Source organism: Typha angustifolia, chromosome 14 (genome assembly GCF_048772165.1).
Source record: "Typha angustifolia cultivar Huaian chromosome 14, ASM4877216v1, whole genome shotgun sequence".
In the NCBI taxonomy this organism is placed as follows: Eukaryota; Viridiplantae; Streptophyta; class Magnoliopsida; order Poales; family Typhaceae; genus Typha; species Typha angustifolia.
Genome location: NC_133252.1, coordinates 493,883 through 513,570, shown reverse-complemented (window position 1 = coordinate 513,570; position 19,688 = coordinate 493,883). Strand labels below are relative to the sequence as shown.

Below are 19,688 nucleotides of genomic sequence, written 5' to 3'. Positions count from 1 at the left end.
TGAGTCTCGATAAGAAGGACTTAGACTCAGAGGAGGAGTCAAAGGTGGCTAGCTAAGGAGGAGGAGGTAGAGTCTGAGCTAATGAAAGGGATTGTAATTTAAGAATTAGAGTTTATCATTATATATATTGAGTCTATCGAGTTGAGCAAAAACAAGTCGGCTTCAATTTTGCTCGATATTAATTTTGAATCAAATTCGATGGCTCAAGCTTGACTCATCTCTAACCTAATCGAATTAAACTCAAGTTTTAGCAGAGCCGCTCGTTTATTTTTTTGGCAGCTCTATGATAAAGTGCAGTTTCTTCGAACTATGTAATTCTTCGTTTGAGCCAATGAAAATTTCTAATCGCAATTAAGTTTACGAATCCAACTATGGTTTGTTAAACAAAATCTCTGGCGGTTCCAAAAAGCGCCAGCTGTCCCAATCAAGATCCAGGTCAGACTACCACCACCACCGGCAGAGACGAGACGACATCCCACTAACCACTTCTGCGGATCTCCCAACTTCATCTTATTCCTCGTCATTCTCATAAATTAGTAGGGGTATTTTCGTCATACTCCGTTATTTCACACGCCTGAACCCGTGTTCAAACACGTTTCCTTTCCATACCTCGTGTCGGCGAATCCCCTATTTTTCTTCGGCTCCCTCCCCCCTCCTCTTCCATCTCCCTATCCCGAAAAAGAAAAATTTTCCCGATCTCGTGAGATCCAGATCCGATGGCCGCGGCCTCTCGCCGGCTCCGCGATCTCCAATCCCAGGCGGGGAACAAGACGTGCGTGGACTGCAACCAGAAGAACCCCCAATGGGCCTCCGTCTCCTACGGCGTCTTCATGTGCCTCGAGTGCTCCGGAAAGCACCGCGGCCTCGGCGTGCACATCAGCTTCGTCCGCTCCGTCACCATGGACTCGTGGTCCGAGATCCAACTCAAGAAGATGGAGTCCGGCGGCAACGACCGCCTCAATTCCTTCCTCTCCCAGTATGGCATATCCAAGGAGACCGACATCGTCGCCAAGTATAACTCCAACGCTGCCGCCGTGTACCGCGACCGGATCCAAGCCCTTGCTGACGGCCGGTCCTGGCGCGACCCCCCAGTCGTTAAGGAGAGCTTGAATTCCTCGCGGAAGCCGCCCTTGGCTGCCGGATCGGGCAAGAGCTCCGGGTGGGACAGCTGGGACAGCGATGAGTTCCGGCCATCGCAGCCGACCTCGTCAGATATAAGGAGGAACCAGTCGACAGGGGATTTTAGGGCGGGGAGATCAGGGCAGCAGCCGCCAAGATCCAGATCGACGGAGGATATCTACTCGCGGACGCAGTTGGAGGCATCTGCGGCGAATAAGGAGAGTTTCTTCGCGAGGAAGATGGCGGAGAATGACTCGCGGCCAGAGGGGCTGCCGCCCTCACAGGGCGGGAAGTATGTTGGATTTGGATCGACGCCAGCTCCGGCTATGCAGCAGAGCAATCCGCAGGGCGATGTGCTGCAAGTCGTTTCTCAGGTGAATTTTTGCAAATAGCTTTGAGTGCAGTTGAGTTTATTCAAATCAGATAAGGAAATGACATTCAGTCAAATTTCTATAAGATTGGGATTTAGATTAATGAGAAGATGAGTTTATTAAATTCTCATTTCTGACTATGATATCATATTAGAGGATCTGTAGATATGCAGGGGAGTTTTCCCTTGCCCCAATGTTGGGGATTGTGTTGGAATTGTTACCGCTTTAGGGAATGAGGTGAACATATCTAATGTAACCTACCGATATAGGATCTCTGCATCTCTGTTTGTTTATTAGAGGCGGAATACTGATCATAGTCAGAAATTAGGGCCCATGACAATGGTCAGATAGAGCTCTTCTATTTCTCAGGATGAATGACTTAGACTGATTTTGCCGTACTTATTCTATGACTATCAAATTATCAATTGTGAGAGTAACTGTATATATTTGTTTCACACAAAATCTTATTTTCGTATTTCTAAAGTCGAGTTCTGTTACTTTTATTGGTTGGCCATGCTAACATCTGTATCGCATGGAACTTTATTTAACCAATTATTAACCCATGGAAGAAAACTGCTTACTATCATCTTTTCTGCTAGGGGTTTGGCCGTCTTTCACTTGTAGCGGCCTCTGCTGCTCAATCTGCTGCAAATGTTGTCCAAGTAGGCACAAAGGAGCTGCAGTCTAAGGTACTTGGAGTTTACTTATTATTAATCCTACAGTAGTTTTGAAATTAATGTTATTTCATAGCATCAGAATCTGAATTGTTTCATGTCTCGGCATGTCCTAAAATGCCTAATTATAAAGAACCATATATTGAAGTATCTTCTCCCATATATCAAACAACTATAATTGCAATGAGTTGTTCTATTCTCTAGGATTATATATTTGAGATATTTTGATGCTTAAGCTATAGTGCTTGAATATGACACTTGAAATGTAAGCATTGTAGACACTATAGATCGCATCCGGTATCTTAGATATGTTTATCGAGTTCATACTTGCATTTTAAGCTAGCTTGGAATTCATTTTGAGCAGATGTAAGTTTCATTCTTTCCTTTTTATATCGAATTTTTTATAACAGTGATAGGGAGAGATCCTTCTTTAAATATGTGATTCAGCAAAGAATATTGATTTGAAGTTTTTCTCTCTCCAGAAATTGTAATTTTGCTCTTGCATGCGACCGTGACTTGCTAGAAATGAGAGATTTTACCCTTGACCTAGGGCTAGCTAGAAAGTTCCATCTTGTACTCTTGACCTGAGCCTAGCTTGTAAGTTTCAGCTCATTTGTCTAGCAAGTTCAATCTAATTCGTTTGGGCTCCATTTTCCATCAAATTAGGATTAATACCCCATCAGTCCTATGGTAAAGATGATAACAAAGAAACAAGCTGTAAACCTGATGTTGTCCTTGAGTTTACGCCAGGATAATTTGGACCTTTAAAAAGATTAAAATGCTGCATATTAAATACTGTTTTTTATTTGTTTTTTGGTGAAGCTCAAGTAGAATCTTTCTTCTAATTGTGAGTATGCTTAACTGATAGTTTTCTTATTATTAGCTCCTCCAATTGCAGAAGTGTGATAGGATAATTTTTTTCCCCTTGTTGAGCAGGATGGCCAGCTTATTTCTTACAATATCTGTTCATTTCCTGCTTTACTTTCATGTTGCATACAACTTATGTGAGGTTTGCGATAGTTGAGATTTGATCCTGCTAATAATCTTCTCTAAAATTGGGTATGCAATAGTCCTTAATAGAAATTCTGGGTAGCATTTTGTAGATACCCTAAAAAATGTGGGGGAAAATACCTGCAGGTGGGATTACTTTTACATTTCTTTTCTTCTTAAAATCATTTTGTTTTACCACTGGAATGCATTTCAGAACCGATGCATGGCTTGATGCAGATGAAAGAAGGTGGCTATGACCAGAAGGTCAATGAAACCGTAAATGTGGTTGCTTCAAAAACTACTGAGATTGGGCAGAAGACGTGGGGGATAATGAAAGGTGTAATGGCAATCGCGTCGCAGAAGGTTGAGGAATATACCAAAGAGGGCATCAGCTGGAAGGGCGACGACTGGCAACCCAAAGAGACCGAGAGAAATGGACACTATCAAGAATTTAGACAAGATGGTTGGAACAACTCTGATGATAATTCTCAGAGAAATTACAATTCTGTCAACTCCTGGGATGATTGGGATGACAAAGGGAGGAAGGAAGAGCCCAGCAAGGCAAGCCAGAGCAGCGAAAGCTGGGCCGGGTGGGACGATGCAAAAGACGATAGCTATGACAACTACAGCCACTATTCTTCCAGTAAGGGGAACAACCAGAGTGGAAAATCTGGCTCTGGATGGACTGAGGGTGGCTTCCTTTGAAGTTGGTTGCCTTCTAAATCTCATTTCGATTCTAAAGTATTCTTATGACAAGATTCTTGTGTGTTTATGCTGGCTCTATTATTGATAATTCAACACTAAACTTTTTCTCAATATTTGGTACTGTATTATTTTTGCAACTGTGATGCTCAGTTATACATTTCTGTTGTCGAATTATGATGTTAATTTAGAAAACAATTTTTATAGCTAATTGTATCCTATTCTTTACTGTCTGCTTGTTTGAGTAATGCTTTTTCTTCCACCTTATTTTACTGGTTGGAAATCTATATGATGGCATTTACTTTGAGTTCGGGGCTGGCCTCTCTGAACTTGCTTAGGGACTCTTAGTTTATATTTTAACAAATTTAATAATAGTAAACATTTTTATTTTTTCATATAACACCAAAGTAATAAGAATATCCATAATTTAAGTCATTTCTTATATATATATATATTTAATCTGTCTTCAAAATAAATACATTTAAAAAATAAATAAAACTTACTAAATCTGAAATATCTTATATGGTGTTCATGAGATTGTATGCTTGAGTGCTTCTAAGTCTATAAACTGTTGTGAGCTAGTAATAACTTTACCTTTTGTACTAAAGTTTGCAATATCGAAAGCTTTTTTTTTTTTTTTTAATTAAAAAAACTTTACATGCGAATTTATAATCTCGCAAGATTCTTTATATATAAAAAAAAATCGTAACTGCATGAGAGCTTAAAAAAAGAAGAAGATAATAATAATAATTAAAAAGGGTAATAATTGTATGGGGTTTAGGGGCACACAGGAAAAAATTGGTAACCATAAGCTATGCAGGCCCCTTAGTGGCTTCCATATCTTAAAAGCTCCTGGAGCTATCTAATATAAATACCATAAAAATATTAAAGGGTCATCTTACTCCTAGTAATAATTTTTTTTATAAAATAAAGGTAAAATGGTATCTCAAATTGTTCGTATGGCAATTAGACGGAATCAGAATATTACGAAGGTTTTACTTAACTAAAGAGAACTAATATGCCACCAAAAATAATGTGAAAATTGGCGATGGTTATCGACGTGGTTTCGATAAAAGAGGCCGGCCAGTTGATGAGTTGAATGCGAGTACAAGTTTGGGCTTGAGTTGGTCTGGCCTGGCCCCAATCCTAGCCGAATCAATAATATCTATCACTAAGTTTCCGCGCTTCCATCTGATCTTGGCCTAATCACAACCGTCCGCGTCCGCGTCGGCCTCACGCCGACACAGCGATGCAACGAGTATATACCATTACAACGTTTATCATCAATACGCGCTTTCCATCTTCTTCTGTCCTTTTATTTATTTATTTATTTATCAATTCCATTTTCTCTTCCCTTACCCCACCTCTCCTCGAACCCCAAACCCCTCTCCACTTCTCCTCTGTCGAAACCCTAGATTTCCATCTCCTTCCCCCAGTTCTATCGGTCCGCGATGTCGAGTGCCTTGGATATGTCCCTCGACGACATCATCAAGAGCAACAAGAAGTCCTCCTCCTCCACCGTCTCTGCCGCCGGTAGTGGTGGCGGCGGCGGCGGAATCCCTCGGGACCGCCGCCGGTCTGCCGGATCAGGTCCCACACGCCGGTTCCCCAACCGATCTGGGAATCGCCCCGCTCCTTACTCCGTGGGGAAGGTATCGTTTTAGGGCTTCGATCGGATCCGATCCTTAAAAGTCCGATATCGATCTCCGCCGATTGATCTCGTCGGGGCTCATCTCTTGCCTCCTCCTCTTCGATCTAGGGTTTTCTCACTTGATGTACCGATCCAGGCTCCGGAGTCAGCGTGGCAGCATGACATGTATACGGATCATCCTGCTCCTGCGGGTAGGGCGTCGGCGATCGAGACGGGGACCAAGCTTTACATCTCGAATTTGGATTATGGAGTCTCCAACGAAGACATCAAGGTTTTTAGCTTTACCTTCGCATACTTTTATTTTATTTTATATATAATCTTTTGTTTTCAACGTCACTTTAGACCTTGGAATAGTTTATACGAATGGTATTTGGAGATAGTATTTCATCCTTGATGTATGTTCGTTATCAATGGATGCATAACATCTTCTCGCTGGAGAATATTAATGTAAAAGGTCTATCCACAAGTTTTTAGTTTGTACGACATGCTAAAATTCCGCATCTTGTGTTCTCTTAGAAGCTATTTTAGGGTGGAGTTTATGGTTGTTGTGATTGCTTGATGGATCTAGAAGTTTCGCTTTGTAAGACCCAAGTACTTTTTTTAGCAGCTTTTCACATGGTGCTTAATTCTCTCTCATTGTACAAAACATACTGTGTCATCTATGCCTTTGTCTTGCTTTGTAAGTTTACTTCATGAATCCACAAGGAAATGCATGGGATCTCTAAAACGTTTTTTGAGTTCTTATACTAGTTGATCTTCTAGTCACCATTGTGCAAATAAAATCTAGATACAGTGCATGTATTCAATTTTATATAGTATATCATGTTTGTAGCTAGTCAAATTGTCAACCACTACTTGTTTACTTCATAAGTTACCTGGCATAAGTTTCTCAAGAATTTGCTTTTTCCCTTTTTTATTTGTCCTGTCTTTCTTTTCTACCTCCAGATGCAGTTACTTTCCCCTATCTGGTGGTGTACATTCTGTTTGATTGTAATGCCATTGGTAATTTTGTGCAGGAACTTTTTTCAGAGGTTGGTGATCTGAAGCGCTACACGATTCATTATGATAGGAGTGGAAGATCTAAGGTATTTAATATTCTGTCTCTGATTCATTTGTTTGTTACACTGTCTCTTTCTTATTTTTGAATACTTGTTCTTTGTAAGGGAACGGCTGAAGTAGTATTTGCAAGGCGTGCTGATGCTTTAGCAGCTGTGAAGAGGTACAACAGTGTGCAACTTGATGGCAAGCGAATGCAAATAGAAATTGTAGGAAGAACTATTCCAGCTCCATCTGCTGTGCCTCCAGCATCAAATGGGGTCCATAGGAATTTGAATGGGGCTCCCATGAGGTTTGTAGTTTTAGCCCTTATGTATATGCATGGTTAGTGTTTCTAATATGAGTGCAGATGTTACGCCTAAGTTACGTAAAATTTTTAATAACCATTGATGTGTCATGAGATTTAAATTTGATGTAGTAGGCTCGTAAGTGGTTGAGAATTTGCACATTCCAAATTAAAATTATTTATTAGGAAGACAGGATTTTGTAGGTGAATGTGATGAAATGATTTCTTTGGTAATGATTACTTTCACCTTTTTTCTTATTTTGATTTTTTACTTATATTTTGGATGGAGAGGATGGGAGAATCAAGAAGGCAAGAAGATAAATGAAAGAAGAGAAAAGGAGAGAATGAATAGGAAATTTTGTTTTTTATTTTCTCTCTCCAGTTCCCTCAATCCAGACGGTATTATGTTGATCTATAGGTTGCTGGATGCGTTGGGCAACAAAATATTTTTAACATGATTTTTGTAAGAATTTTTTTTTTTGCTGCATTAACACACTATTCTATCTTAATGTCATTCTTGCTTTCCTGGAAAGGCCTCTTTTTGCACATTATTCAGTCTTATCTGTTATTTCTCATAGTGAGTTTAGTAGATTCTATCTAATTTCAGAGATGGCTTTAATGCTACCCATAGGTAATAGTGCCAATAAAAGACAATGAGAGACCAGCTTGTACTGTACAATTTGTTGAGAGTGAAATGTTCTGCAAATTATTTCTTGGCACCTTGGTAGAGCACAGAATAAGATAAATAAGGAATAGGAAAGGTGGAAATTAGAAAAGAAGAGAGGATTATACTGTTAAATGTGAAATATTTTAAACTGTATCAATATTTGGTTAGGATTGCATATATTGTTATTGCATGTTATACTTGGATAAAGACAACAAGCTTTCAAAAATCTTCTGATTCTCGAGAATAATGTCTAGAACAGTCTGTTCTGGAGTTTCCACCTGATGGCTTCTCGACTTACCAGAAGAGAGAGGCACATGATCAAGAGACATAAAAAATGGAGATACCTGTTGGTAGGCTGAGTTGATAAAGTACAATTAAATCCTCTCTATTTAGGGCTATTTTTTGAGAATTTGTCATATCCCCATATCTGTGTTGTCGTATCTCCATATCCGTATCCGTATCCATTTCTATAGCCGTGCTTTATAGTTTAGGTGTTATATATATATATATATATATATATATATTTATTTCATTGAACCCCTACTGTTAAGTTCCTATTTAATTAGAGCTCCCTGATTTGTTTTATTTCGGGCTTGGTTGTTACAATGACTTCCTTGTAGTAGTGCATATTTTCTATATGTATGATGATTTATTTGTACCTAACATCTTAGGTGCCTTATCTTATATAGTGTAACATGACTCGAATCACCGTTGTTGGCTTTGCGCTTCTGTTTGTTGATGAAACAGATTGTCCTGACTTTCTTGTTCTGACATTGCAATGTAACAGTGGACCTAGAAGCAACACAGCAGGATTGGCACGACGTGGTGGCCGTGGAAGGGGGAGACGTGGTGGACGAGGAAAAGACCGTGCCCCGCCAGTATCAACTACAGATCTTGATGCTGACTTGGAAAAGTACCATGCTGAAGCAATGCAGACCAATTAAGGAGTACTTATATTGCACTACTATCTTGCTTGATGGTGTTCAATAGTTTGTTTAGTTCTAAAGCTGTGCTACTATAGGGAAGGGAAGACAGAATTCTAATTTATCAAGCTTGGTTTTCTTACTGTTAATGCACCTTTGTTTCGACATAGTGCTTGGATTCAGTGGGTACCTGGCAACTGCCTTATCGATCTTTTCGCCTGGTTATTTTTAGTTTCTCTTTCCTTTCTTACTGCGAGACGATTATATACTGGTGTTCCAACCCAGTTAAAGTTGGCGTCCAAGTGGGAATGCAGTGTCAGTGCACATACATGTCAAGATGTCATTATATCGGCCCGACAACTATCACTAGTTGAAGGTATGCACTTTTTCAGTTCTTCTTTTCCCTTGCAGATGCTGTATTTCATTGTTTTTGTAGTTTGTTTCGGACATGTTTTTTGCCTAGCACTTTGAAGGATTATTATCCTGACAAAATGTGTTTCCTATTTGTTATTTAGCAGGTGGGTGCAACTGAATGTCTAGTGAGTGGATCTTCTCACATTTTTTGTATTTTGCAACCTCCAGAACCAATAGCCAGCGACATCCTTATCGACTATTACAGAAGTGATATATGGACTAACACTTGTCATACTGAGTTACTTTGCAATAACTCCATCTTTTGTGAGGTAAACGATGACTGGACTTTTTTCTTGGGCCCACAGTTAACGGGTCAGTCTTTGAAGAGGACTGATGCATTATGCATGCACCAGAGGAGGAACTCTTCTGTTTACCTTTCTCCACTTTGAATTTGTGGCTTCCGTGATGCATAAATATTGTGGGAAGGTTCATGGTATTTTTTTGCTATCTGAAGCCTTGCACATCACTAACTAGCACTGAAGATGGATCATCTAAATGAGCTTATGGATGTGATCAGTGACATCTTTTTGCCAGTTATCTTTTCATATGCCAATTCTATGCCTCGGTCATGGTGGGGACTATTTGATGGCTCCGCTGGTCTTCCTGCCTTGGTAGTTAAAGTTAGTATCCACTATCCATTCCGCAAGGCTGCTGCATTAAGTCGTTACCTTTCTGGTTTTATATACTCTGGTATGTGGCATTCAGTGACTATTTCAGGCTATACCTTTATTTTCGTAAGACAGGACGCAGTCCTCAACGGGAGTAGCATTAAACTGTTAGATATAATTAAATCTTGGCTTGTTTTCTGTTTTCCTACTTACTTCATACAAAAGTTTGGCAAGCCTTTTCGCTGTCCGTTCTGTTCCCGGTTATATTTTACGGTAATATATCATACGTGAATCATGTAGGAAACAATGTTGGAAGAGCAGAATTCGTGAGGTTCCTTCTGAGCGAAATGTGGGGGCAATGGAATCTTTGGCAATTCGTAAAGTTCCTTGTGAAATGATTGCCTGAACTACTATGAAATAGAATGAGATTTATGGGGTTTTGAGTACTTGTGATATTTATTGAAATGGATCGGTGCATAGATCTGGATGATATAAACAGCATAAATAATTATCTGTTTTATTCGAATTTAGATTTGCTCGGATAAATCATTCATATCATTCTAATGTGCTTAAGCTGTGTCGGGAATGGCACCGGTACGAAGAAAAATATAACAAATACATCTCGCAATATGGTCCAAGGCTATCTTTAGAACAAGTACAAGTATTTTCGGCCACCACAAATAAAATAATAAAAAACGGAATCAGCCCCCAAACGTTTGAACTCGTCTCTACAGGTTTTACTGGGGCAATTTGCGCTGGAGAGAGTTTTGTTTAAGCCACTTTAAAAGCATCATTTTGAGGTAGGAATGATGAAACTGTACGCCAGATAAGTTTAAGAAGCTACGAGCCAGGGAAGTAGAAATATACACACAAGGAACTAGATTTTAGATACAGCCCTAGGTACATGGCACGACTTCTCAGGTCTCATCCGCCAAATACTCTGCTTTAAAGCACACGATATTTTATTATGCATCAGCAACGACAGAGGATTTCCTTTCTTCACTTAAACTCCCGTTCATCCATCTCCTCAGCATCTCCAATGCTGCCTTGGGCTGATCCATCGGAACCATGTGGCCAGCATCATGTACCTGGCGAGATACTCATTAAATCAATACCCTCACTGAAAAAACTGCTAACAACCCTGGAATTATTGATCTAGAAGAGCCTCATATATGGAAATAGATGCAGTAAGTATATATATAAATAACCCATCATATATTCCCCATTCCCCCCAAGGACCACATATTCTCCTGATTTACAGTTATGACCTCTTAACCAATTGTCATCTCCGGCTCATACAAGCCAAGAAAATGAAGAACTCCAAAGGAGCTAAGGAACGACATAAGAGGATAAAATTTCCCCCACATCTAGGGAAGTACTCACCTTGAGGAAACTCAGGGAGCCATATGCTTTAAGCAGTCCTGCCTCCTTGCGATCGACAGTGAATGGCAACATTGGAGCTTTAGCAAATATCTGGTGACCTGACCACTCCATGGAGTTGACCCACCTAAAATTTCCTGTACAAAAGGAAGGTGCCAATTAATTATCTAACCTATTATAACGTATAGGCACTGTCAAACATATCATTAGCTTCCAAATATATGGTACCTAGAACAATATAGGTAGACTTTTCAATAGCGAGAAATTAAAGTGCCCAATGCGCTTGAAATTGGTTGTCTTTTTCTTCCTGAGTTACAAGTCTAACCTGACCTTTCTGCAATCTCATAATTTTTGTTTTCTCACTAAATGTTTCTACAGAAGAAGTGCCACAAGAGCTAGCTGATAAAAATTTCCATTTATGTAGAAATTACAACTAAATGGAAGATCAAGTTACAACTTACCCAGCCAGTTGCATATTAGGTCATATTCACCAGCATACACAAGCAGTTTGATACCATCATCAACTAGCGCGGGGATGCCCACTTCCAAATTTTTCATCCAGTCCGTCAGCATTGCTTCATAAACGAGAGGATTGCATGATACAAACTTTCTATCACCAACACCAAGAGCTTTCCTCACAGACTTGTCATTTAAAAATTTCTCCATGTTTGAGAAATCATAACAGAGGCTACCCTCACATTTTCTCCTAATATCATAATACTGAAGAGGGCTTGTATTAGAAAATGAAGATGCTAATTAATATGCAAGAGTCAACCCTGAAAGAAGTGGACCACGTACATTGATGTCTCCAGCGAGAAGCAAAATGGAAGTAAAGATGGAATTACAAACAATATAAGAAGCAATGCATGGTATTATCCCAGAAGAACCTGCAACAGTCCGTTTGACTATATTAGTTATTCACTAGAAGATGTAATTCATGTCAGATTAAATATGTCTTGATTCTTTATCAAGTCAAAGTTTTATGTCATGCCATGCAATGTAGTGAGATATCAAATAGTGATAAGGAGAATGATTACCACATAGTTTAATTCCAAGATTGCAGAGAGGATATATTTTGTTAATGCTGGTGTATGCTTGTTTGCCAATAATGCCCATATCTAGTGCATAGTCACCATATGCACCATATTGAATTGCAGGATCAGTCAATCCATTACCAATAGCAAAACCCTACACAAAAAGGAAAACGAAACAGACACTAGTTACAATCTGAAATTTTATTTGTTTTCTTCTTCGCTCCTGAGAGAGGAGCAGTAACCAGTTCATATCTCCATCTCTCTCTTTTTCTATATATAGAGGAAATGATGGAATTTTGGAAATTCAGAATACACTCTAAAGAAATTATAAGGTGGAAGTCCACTAGCTGAAGTTATAAGATAATTATAAGGTGGAAGTTCAGTAGCTGAAGTGCTAAGCTATTATTTTAAGAGATGTCCCACACATAATAATGTTGTAGTTCACCTTTAGATTTATATGATACCCCTGCATCTCCTTGTTTCCTCTGTATACTCTTTCAGCAGCAGCAGGAATATAGTGCCCTGCATATGATTCTCCAGTTATGTAGAAGTCATTCTTCAAGTAATCTTGATGCTCTTTAAAGAAAGCCTGGAGATGTACAAGAATGTTAAGTAGCTAAATCTTAATGGGCAGTCTAAGACTAAACGCAGGTAGCAATTGAAAATGAACTGTTACCTGTAAAAAGTCATATAAATCATCTGCTATACGCTTCTCCCCGTATCGGATGTCACGTAAATCTGTACTATAACTAAAGCCAGTTCCAGTGGGCTGGTCAACAAAAATGAGATTTGATGCCTGGAGAACAGATGAAATTTAATTATCCTCTGGTGCAATATACAAATCTAATTGTCAGTAGATGCATTCAGATATGGCACAAATATTATACGGAGAATACGAGATTCTAATTATACAAAAATCAGATGAAATTTATACACCAACAAGAGTCAAAGACAGAGGTCTTGTAGCTGAGGCATTTCAGCACCATGTACATATAAGGATGTACACTATAAATCTGTAAACTGAATTCTCCAACTATAGCATTTTGGTAGACATCAGAAGGCTACAAATTTAGTTCACTGATCATGTGAAAGAAAATTTGTCATCAATAAGCGATATCTCATTCATGCTGCTACATGGATTGTGTTCCGTTGGGATTTTCCTATCTTAAAGTAAATACAATTCTCTCTATGTCAGAATTTCACTACCTACCTATGAATGAAAGAGTTTGGTCCTTGATGTGGCAAATATTAGAAGCACCAAAAAAGAACTTGTAGCAAAATCGATACCTTGTCCCATCCATAATCGTTCCAAATAAGTGACATGTTATCTGCAATTTTAAAAGGACCATTTTCATAAAACAGGGCCAATTCACTGCTGCATCCAGGACCTCCAGTGAGCCAAATAACTACTGGATCACTACTTTTTCCTCGGGATTCGAAGAAGAAGTAGAACATCCTGCAGATAGTCAGAAACCACTTTACAACACTAATAATGCCATCCATGATGCCTTAAAAGCAAAATATTTACTGATCAAAGTAGGTGCATAGTATCATCCTCTCAAAAGACAATCAAATTGCTTCTGGTTATAGATAGAACAGACAAATCAGGGTTGTAGTGAAATGTGAGTCATGTCAGCCACAAGATCACATCTCTACGCACAATAAAACTAGGGAAACTAGTCAGTGCTACCAATGAGCATATACTCTTTCCAGTTACGATAAGCTAAAATGAAACCATTTGAGCATTGAAGCTGATGAGAAATTCTTTATTACTTACAAAATGAACAAGATGTCTAACGAAATGGAAATGCCAAAATCTATTAGGAAATAATAAAAAAGAACAATCATGTCGCTACTTCAGGGCCCTCCAAGAGAGAAGTTGGTCTTCAAGCGTTGATGTGAACGAATAAAATTGTACTCTAGGTGCACAGCAAACGTATATCCTAAATTGCAAACAGACTAACGTACTATTCTTAACACCCGGTATCGTCATATCTTCCACCTAAAATTCACCACATCTATGCTCTAAAAGATATATTTACACATGAACACATGATTTATCCAGTATCTTTCTACTCTGTCGAATAATATTACACAATAGGAATTTCTACTAGAATTCAACTCGATTATTCAAACCAAAAGATTCGAGGCACAGACAACCGCTACCCTTTTCCTGTAACGTACCAAAAAAGGAAATCTATACGAAGTCCGTACTTATTTCATCTATAACAGACAAATTTGGACCACAATGGATGAATCTAATCCAATTATCTTCGGAATTAAACAAGAGAGATCAAGGATGAAGCTAATACTTAGCAGCGTGCGAGTGCTCGAGGCGATAGTATCCGGCATGATGCCCTAGCTGCTCGATCGGTATCTCCGATCCCATATCTCCGAGAATCCGGAGATCAAGCCGCCGCTCCACGAGGCGAGGGCTCGAGGGGTCTTCGCCGACTTCGCCATCTGCTTCAGCTTCTCGTATCCCCGGAAGGAGGTTGAGATCGCGGATAAGTTCCTCCGCGAACCGGATAGGGCTTCGAGAATAAGTCCGGCGAGGATAAGGGGAAGCGCTTATCCTATAAGGGAGGAGGAAGACGAGGAGAAACGATAGGGAAACGATTCGGCGCACGACCATCGCGAAGGTACCGGAAATGGAGTGAGGACAAAATTGGTATTGGGTTTAGAGATAGTTATAAGGTAAGTATGAGCTTAATGGGCTTTTTAATTAGTGGCCCATTGGATATAATATGGGCTTAATATTTGGGCTTAGTTGACCAAAAAAATATATATATAAATAATGATTAAGGTTTTTATTTTCTTTTTCTTTTTTCATTCTCGCTTGTGTGGAGGAAAAATTATTAAAAGTTAGTGTTTGGTCAAAGTAATTAACCATAAAAAGAGGATCCAGAGTCCGGAGAGAACTCAAATTTTTGGTCTTTGATTTTTGTATAATCTTCTACATAAATTGAAAGTTTGAAATTTTCTTTCAAGAGAAGTGAAAATTTAATAGCGTCTATTAGACGATAAATTTATAAATAAACTAATATTTGAGTGATTATTTATTATTGCTATAATCTTAAAGAAGAGGGAATTTAACGGTGTTCTAATTAAATCGGTGTTGTATCATGCAACATTATCTAACAGCTATTCAATTGATAATTTTTTGAGATTGATCTCTGAAAGGAGGTCTATACTTTTTAAGGATTTTGTCTTCTTTTTTTTCAACACTACTTCATATTATAAGCAATCTTTACTATTCTTTCTTTTTAAAAGAATATATATATATAGGATTTTAGTATAAGGAAGAGGATATAGAGGATAGAGGAGTACACCTCACCAACAAGGCAACAACGAGTTGCAGCATATGCTCAATTATTGGCATGGTGATCGGTTTCAATTGTCATTTTCCAACCTTTATATGATTATGTCTAAAAAGTTTGAGCCGTTCGTTATAACTTAAACTCAAACACAAATAAATAATTTATACACAATTCCGTAAGATAATTACTTCTATAAAGACAAGAGTTTTAAGTGTTATTTATAAATAAGAGAGGATTAATCCGTGAATAAGAGAGAGTTATGCACCAACCAATTATATTCTTCGGAGTTGTAATATAATATTAGATATAGAACAAGGAGGGTTAACAATTTTATTTTAGCGAAAAAAGAGAACAGAATATATCACTATCATTCAAATGAGGCGAGTAGAATATTTTCATGAGAAGATGTAACCAGCATCAGGAACATTCACTGATGATGCTGCAAGTAAACTATCAGTTAATGATGTCCATAAACATGGAAAGCAGACTACCCATTAAGTCATCTTAAAAAGGCTTATACGCAAACATAAATCTAAAACTAAGTCAAAACTTACAATTCTTCGTCAAAAGCACACATAAAGCTGCCCAGTTCTTCTAACTCTTGTGGGATTTATACAATTCTACTAGTTTACCAACCCATTAGTGTTCTCCTTACGAAATCCACAATTTGGTTCCTATCATCTCGGCTATTTGCTAGAGGGAGTGTTCGGCTTTCATCCAAGAGAAATCTGTAGACTTCCCACTGCCTCCCGGATGCTGTTTGCCTGCCAATCTCAGCCTACAGATGAATCATAAAGTTGGTGATGAGGATTTGGAATCTATAACTAGTAATCCCTGGATAAAAAGGAGCAGATGAATATGAGTCATAGTAGCTTACTGAGAAAATGCAAATCTGAAGAACTTTAAGAGCAAATGTAACATCGTAGAATACGCGAGGCCGACCCTTCCCAGATGATTCAACTGGGTTAGCTACAAGGAGTTCAGTGTCTGGGCCGCGATTCACAAACATTACTCGCAGCGGATGGAGCATCTCCAGTCTTAACTGAGAAGAGAGGGCACCCTGCTTTCCAGAATCTGTTATCTTCTTTCCATCAGTTTGACGAATAAAAAGATCCACCTCTCGGAAGCCTTTCATGTCTGACAGGAATCGCCCGTAATTTATCTGCAGGTAAGCAAAAAAATTATTGCGTCAGGCATGCCTATGTACAGTCTAAACGATATTGATTGTAATAATAAATGCCTACAATTATTATTATAATGTATTCTCAAAATTTAAACATGTGACATTGAGGACAAAATCTTAATTATGGAAGAGGATTAGATGTAAGACTGTCAAGTAAGGAAGGATAAAATGAAGTACAGGAGATACGGCCACAGATAATTAGTAACTAACTAAGAAGGCTGTAAAAAAACTACTATATACAACAAGAAAATATTTCACGCGATCATCTAAGATTGAAGAATTTAACCTTCATAATTTCATTAAATGTGAGATCACAACATTGGTAGGTCCTACACCAAGAATCTTAAAAGTTTGTCCTTGTGTATAATACATGTATCAAATGATGGAAAAAGCTGTAGCTGGTCCCAATAACACTTGTGCATGCTCATATTCATGTATGTTCGTATGTTTAATTCTGGATCATATTAATTAATATGTCACTCTTGTGGTCCTCTTTCAACAAATGCCAGCAAATATCACAGACTCTAATGACTTTGGTCCCACAACAACTTCTTAATCAATCACATGACATGATGAGATAATAAGGCCAAATTCTGTTATTTGCAGTGAATGTAGATCTGCAGTGTACCTGAATGCCACAGTCCTTCAATGTCCTCAAGATGTCATAGAGAAGACCTTTTTGATCAACACAACGGATCTGGAGTAGGGTGTGAGCAGGGCTCATTGAATTGTCAAAGTTCACATTAGCCTTCTTCAGCTTTCTCATATCTGGACTAAGTGATCGCGAACAGATCTCACCGTCTGACAGTTCCAGCCTAAATAGTTCCTCTGCAACTACTGGTGGAAGCGAAGAGAATCCCTGTTGAAAACCTTCAGCCAGGAGTATCTCACAGCTGACACAAGATCCTAAAGTGTTGGTCAGCCTTTCGCATGTGTCATCCTGTCTCTTCTTAGTGTGCAAGAGATCCCTACACCGAAAAGTAAGAAGAGTCAAGTAGATAAATATGGAACCTACAGTTCCCCTATAAGCATAAGATCTTCATTCCTTTACATCAGAAAAACGATCCTTGACTGGCTCTTCTTTTGTTCAGGAAACAATGAGGAGATCGGTTACAAAATCAGTAAAATGAAAGGAGCTCTAAATCTGACAGCATTTAACATTCTCATAAGAATCTTGCCACTTCAAGCAAAGGAGTATTATAGTGAAAGGAACAAACATTTCATTCTAATATGCACAGTCACTAAATCAAGTACCAAATTGAATACCTAATGAACAACAACAACTGGTAGACCAACTTGCAAGAATACAGCTATAACAGGAAGACTTACATAGCAATTTTGTAGCAGTACTGATGAAAATTAAAATACAACAATATAAAATAGTTCTTCTCAGTGCACTCACATGCAATCCGTAATAAAGAAGAGATCGACGACTCTACCATCTGGTGTCGTTGAGACCTTCACTCTATGAATCAAAAGCTCAAGCTCAGAAAGAATTTGAGTTACATCTGCATCACATTGCACAGACCACTCAAATTTCTTATCCACCTCTCTCTCTCTCTCTCTTTCCAATCCAAAAGGTTAAACAACTAAGAAGAATTAGATTACCATGCAAAAGTCCCTTCCGATCGGCAGAGAACAGCTTCAAAAGGTAAAATTGCGAAGTTCCTGACCGACTCAAATCGACATAGAATGGGATAGAACAAGCTGGGCATGCCGAGAGCAGCCGATTCTTCAAGCTCGTCCATTGAATGCTTATAGAAGGCAAGAAGGGAATGACCCAGTACACTAAGTAGCACCAAGGCCCATCCGTTGAGACATCTACAAGAAAGATAACAAACCGTCAAACCTCAGCCGCTATTAGATCCAAAAGTTTCAGCTTTTGTCCCTAGAGACGGAAAAAATTCGGATCCTATTGCACGCTAGGGGTCAAAATTTTCTTCTCATAAGGAAATTTCAACTAACTAACTAGTAATTGAACAATGCCAGTAATGTTAAATTGTATCAAAACTGAGTAGGCGGAGTGCAAAAAGAGATTAAACAACGCACCCATTGGCGAAACTAAAACCCTAGAAAGGAAATGAAATCAGCACAGATTAGACCAAGAAGAAACAAAACAGAGCGAAAGAAAGATCTCTTTCTTATACCGGCTCGGGTGATGCAGAGGCCGAACTCGAGGATTATATGGCAGATATCGCATCCGAGTCCGGTCTCGTCGTTGCAATTGACGGTGACGACGGTCGGCTCACCGGCGAGCTTCCCCACCTTGATAACCACCGCGTCGTCGCACCCCACGCCCATTCTTCCGCCGTCCGATCTCGATCCGACGGCCCTCGATGCCCCGGAGGGCATCAACGAGATGATTAGAATTGCGGCTACTCGGCGCCGTAGACAGAGGGTACTTCAGTTGGCATGCCCTGTGCCTCCTCTCGCCTCGCCTCGCCTCGCCCTTCCTCTCCTCTTGGGACTTGCGCTCATATGTCCTACTACTACTCTTATAATTATCATACGCAGTGGACCCCGCAACGTCAGCTGTGCCACGTCAGTGCCTCGTCCCTCTCGTTTGGCCACCACGTGTAAAAACCGAAAGAACGATCGATTCCTTTCCAATTTTTTCCCCAAAATATTTGTTTTGCGATTTAATCGTGAGGATGATTCCTACTAGCAATAACTCATTCCTCTCGCAGTGGCTCAGGTTCGTGTGGTCGTCCTCTTCACCTCTCTCCTTATGAGTAGTAGTACCACCACCACGACTCTGAGGTAGAGGAGCATCTACTCTATTGGATTTTTAACATAGTATTTGTGAGGCCAATCAAAATGCTACTCTTACTTTTCCTCTCTATTTATGTCTACTCCACTAGACGGAGAGGATTCTTTTTGCTCCATTTTCGTACCTCAAATCCGTCTTTCTTCTACCACTCTGCTGTAGGTTGTGATGTTGATTTTAGAGATGTACCTGCGGAAAAGCCACAGGGAAACCAATATAGTATTATTAGACTTTGGACTTTACTGTATTCTCTTTTTAAATCTATATGACGAATCTTTGAATCTTAATCGTATATCACCATACGATCATTTCGTTAGAAAAGAAAAAGATTGGTAACCCATTAACTCAGTACTTATCTTTCCTTTTCTAATCAGATATCATTTTTTTTTTAAAAAAAGAACTTATTTTTATTCTAAAATTAAGTTTCATTTTATCTCAATCTGCAATCAAACGGGTTTAAATGGAGAGTTAGTCCGGTCATTTTCCAATTGAAAGGAAAGAGGTCCCTCTATGTCCCCCTCTAAAGAGGTATAGTTTCATATC

General features: G+C 39.1%; 4 protein-coding genes across 5 annotated transcripts; 2 read left to right on the top strand and 2 right to left on the bottom strand.

The window, feature by feature from the left end:
• The first annotated feature begins 607 nt into the window (after positions 1 to 607).
• On the top strand, positions 608 to 4,085 carry LOC140775910 (ADP-ribosylation factor GTPase-activating protein AGD7-like). Its single transcript, XM_073119402.1, has 3 exons — positions 608 to 1,493; positions 2,090 to 2,179; positions 3,392 to 4,085. The coding sequence occupies exons 1-3, from the start codon at positions 717 to 719 to the stop codon at positions 3,857 to 3,859; spliced, it is 1,335 nt and encodes a 444-aa protein (XP_072975503.1). The 5' UTR covers positions 608 to 716; the 3' UTR covers positions 3,860 to 4,085.
• Positions 4,086 to 5,180: 1,095 nt separating this feature from the next.
• Positions 5,181 to 8,646, top strand: LOC140775597 (THO complex subunit 4B-like). The gene is made up of 5 exons (XM_073118979.1): positions 5,181 to 5,508; positions 5,644 to 5,778; positions 6,524 to 6,592; positions 6,671 to 6,855; positions 8,304 to 8,646. The coding sequence occupies exons 1-5, from the start codon at positions 5,308 to 5,310 to the stop codon at positions 8,458 to 8,460; spliced, it is 747 nt and encodes a 248-aa protein (XP_072975080.1). The 5' UTR covers positions 5,181 to 5,307; the 3' UTR covers positions 8,461 to 8,646.
• A 1,460-nt stretch (positions 8,647 to 10,106) lies between these two features.
• On the bottom strand, positions 10,107 to 14,527 carry LOC140775596 (serine carboxypeptidase-like). 2 transcript variants are annotated; one of them, XM_073118977.1, is made up of 9 exons: positions 14,188 to 14,527; positions 13,163 to 13,331; positions 12,552 to 12,671; positions 12,321 to 12,464; positions 11,879 to 12,029; positions 11,640 to 11,728; positions 11,303 to 11,561; positions 10,845 to 10,978; positions 10,107 to 10,549 (listed from the first exon to the last, which is right to left on the bottom strand). In XM_073118977.1, the coding sequence occupies exons 1-9, from the start codon at positions 14,508 to 14,510 to the stop codon at positions 10,427 to 10,429; spliced, it is 1,512 nt and encodes a 503-aa protein (XP_072975078.1). In that variant the 5' UTR covers positions 14,511 to 14,527; the 3' UTR covers positions 10,107 to 10,426. The 2 variants fall into 2 exon arrangements, with proteins under 2 accessions (XP_072975078.1, XP_072975079.1); XM_073118978.1 differs by lacking the exons at positions 10,107 to 10,549; positions 10,845 to 10,978 and adding an exon at positions 11,003 to 11,175.
• Positions 14,528 to 15,560: 1,033 nt separating this feature from the next.
• LOC140776176 (ACT domain-containing protein ACR9-like) lies at positions 15,561 to 19,225 on the bottom strand. Its single transcript, XM_073119792.1, has 6 exons — positions 18,526 to 19,225; positions 17,987 to 18,199; positions 17,781 to 17,886; positions 17,007 to 17,346; positions 16,073 to 16,357; positions 15,561 to 15,973 (listed from the first exon to the last, which is right to left on the bottom strand). Exons 1-6 carry the CDS (start codon positions 18,728 to 18,730, stop codon positions 15,824 to 15,826), a joined length of 1,299 nt encoding a protein of 432 aa, XP_072975893.1. The 5' UTR covers positions 18,731 to 19,225; the 3' UTR covers positions 15,561 to 15,823.
• Positions 19,226 to 19,688: the final 463 nt, after the last annotated feature.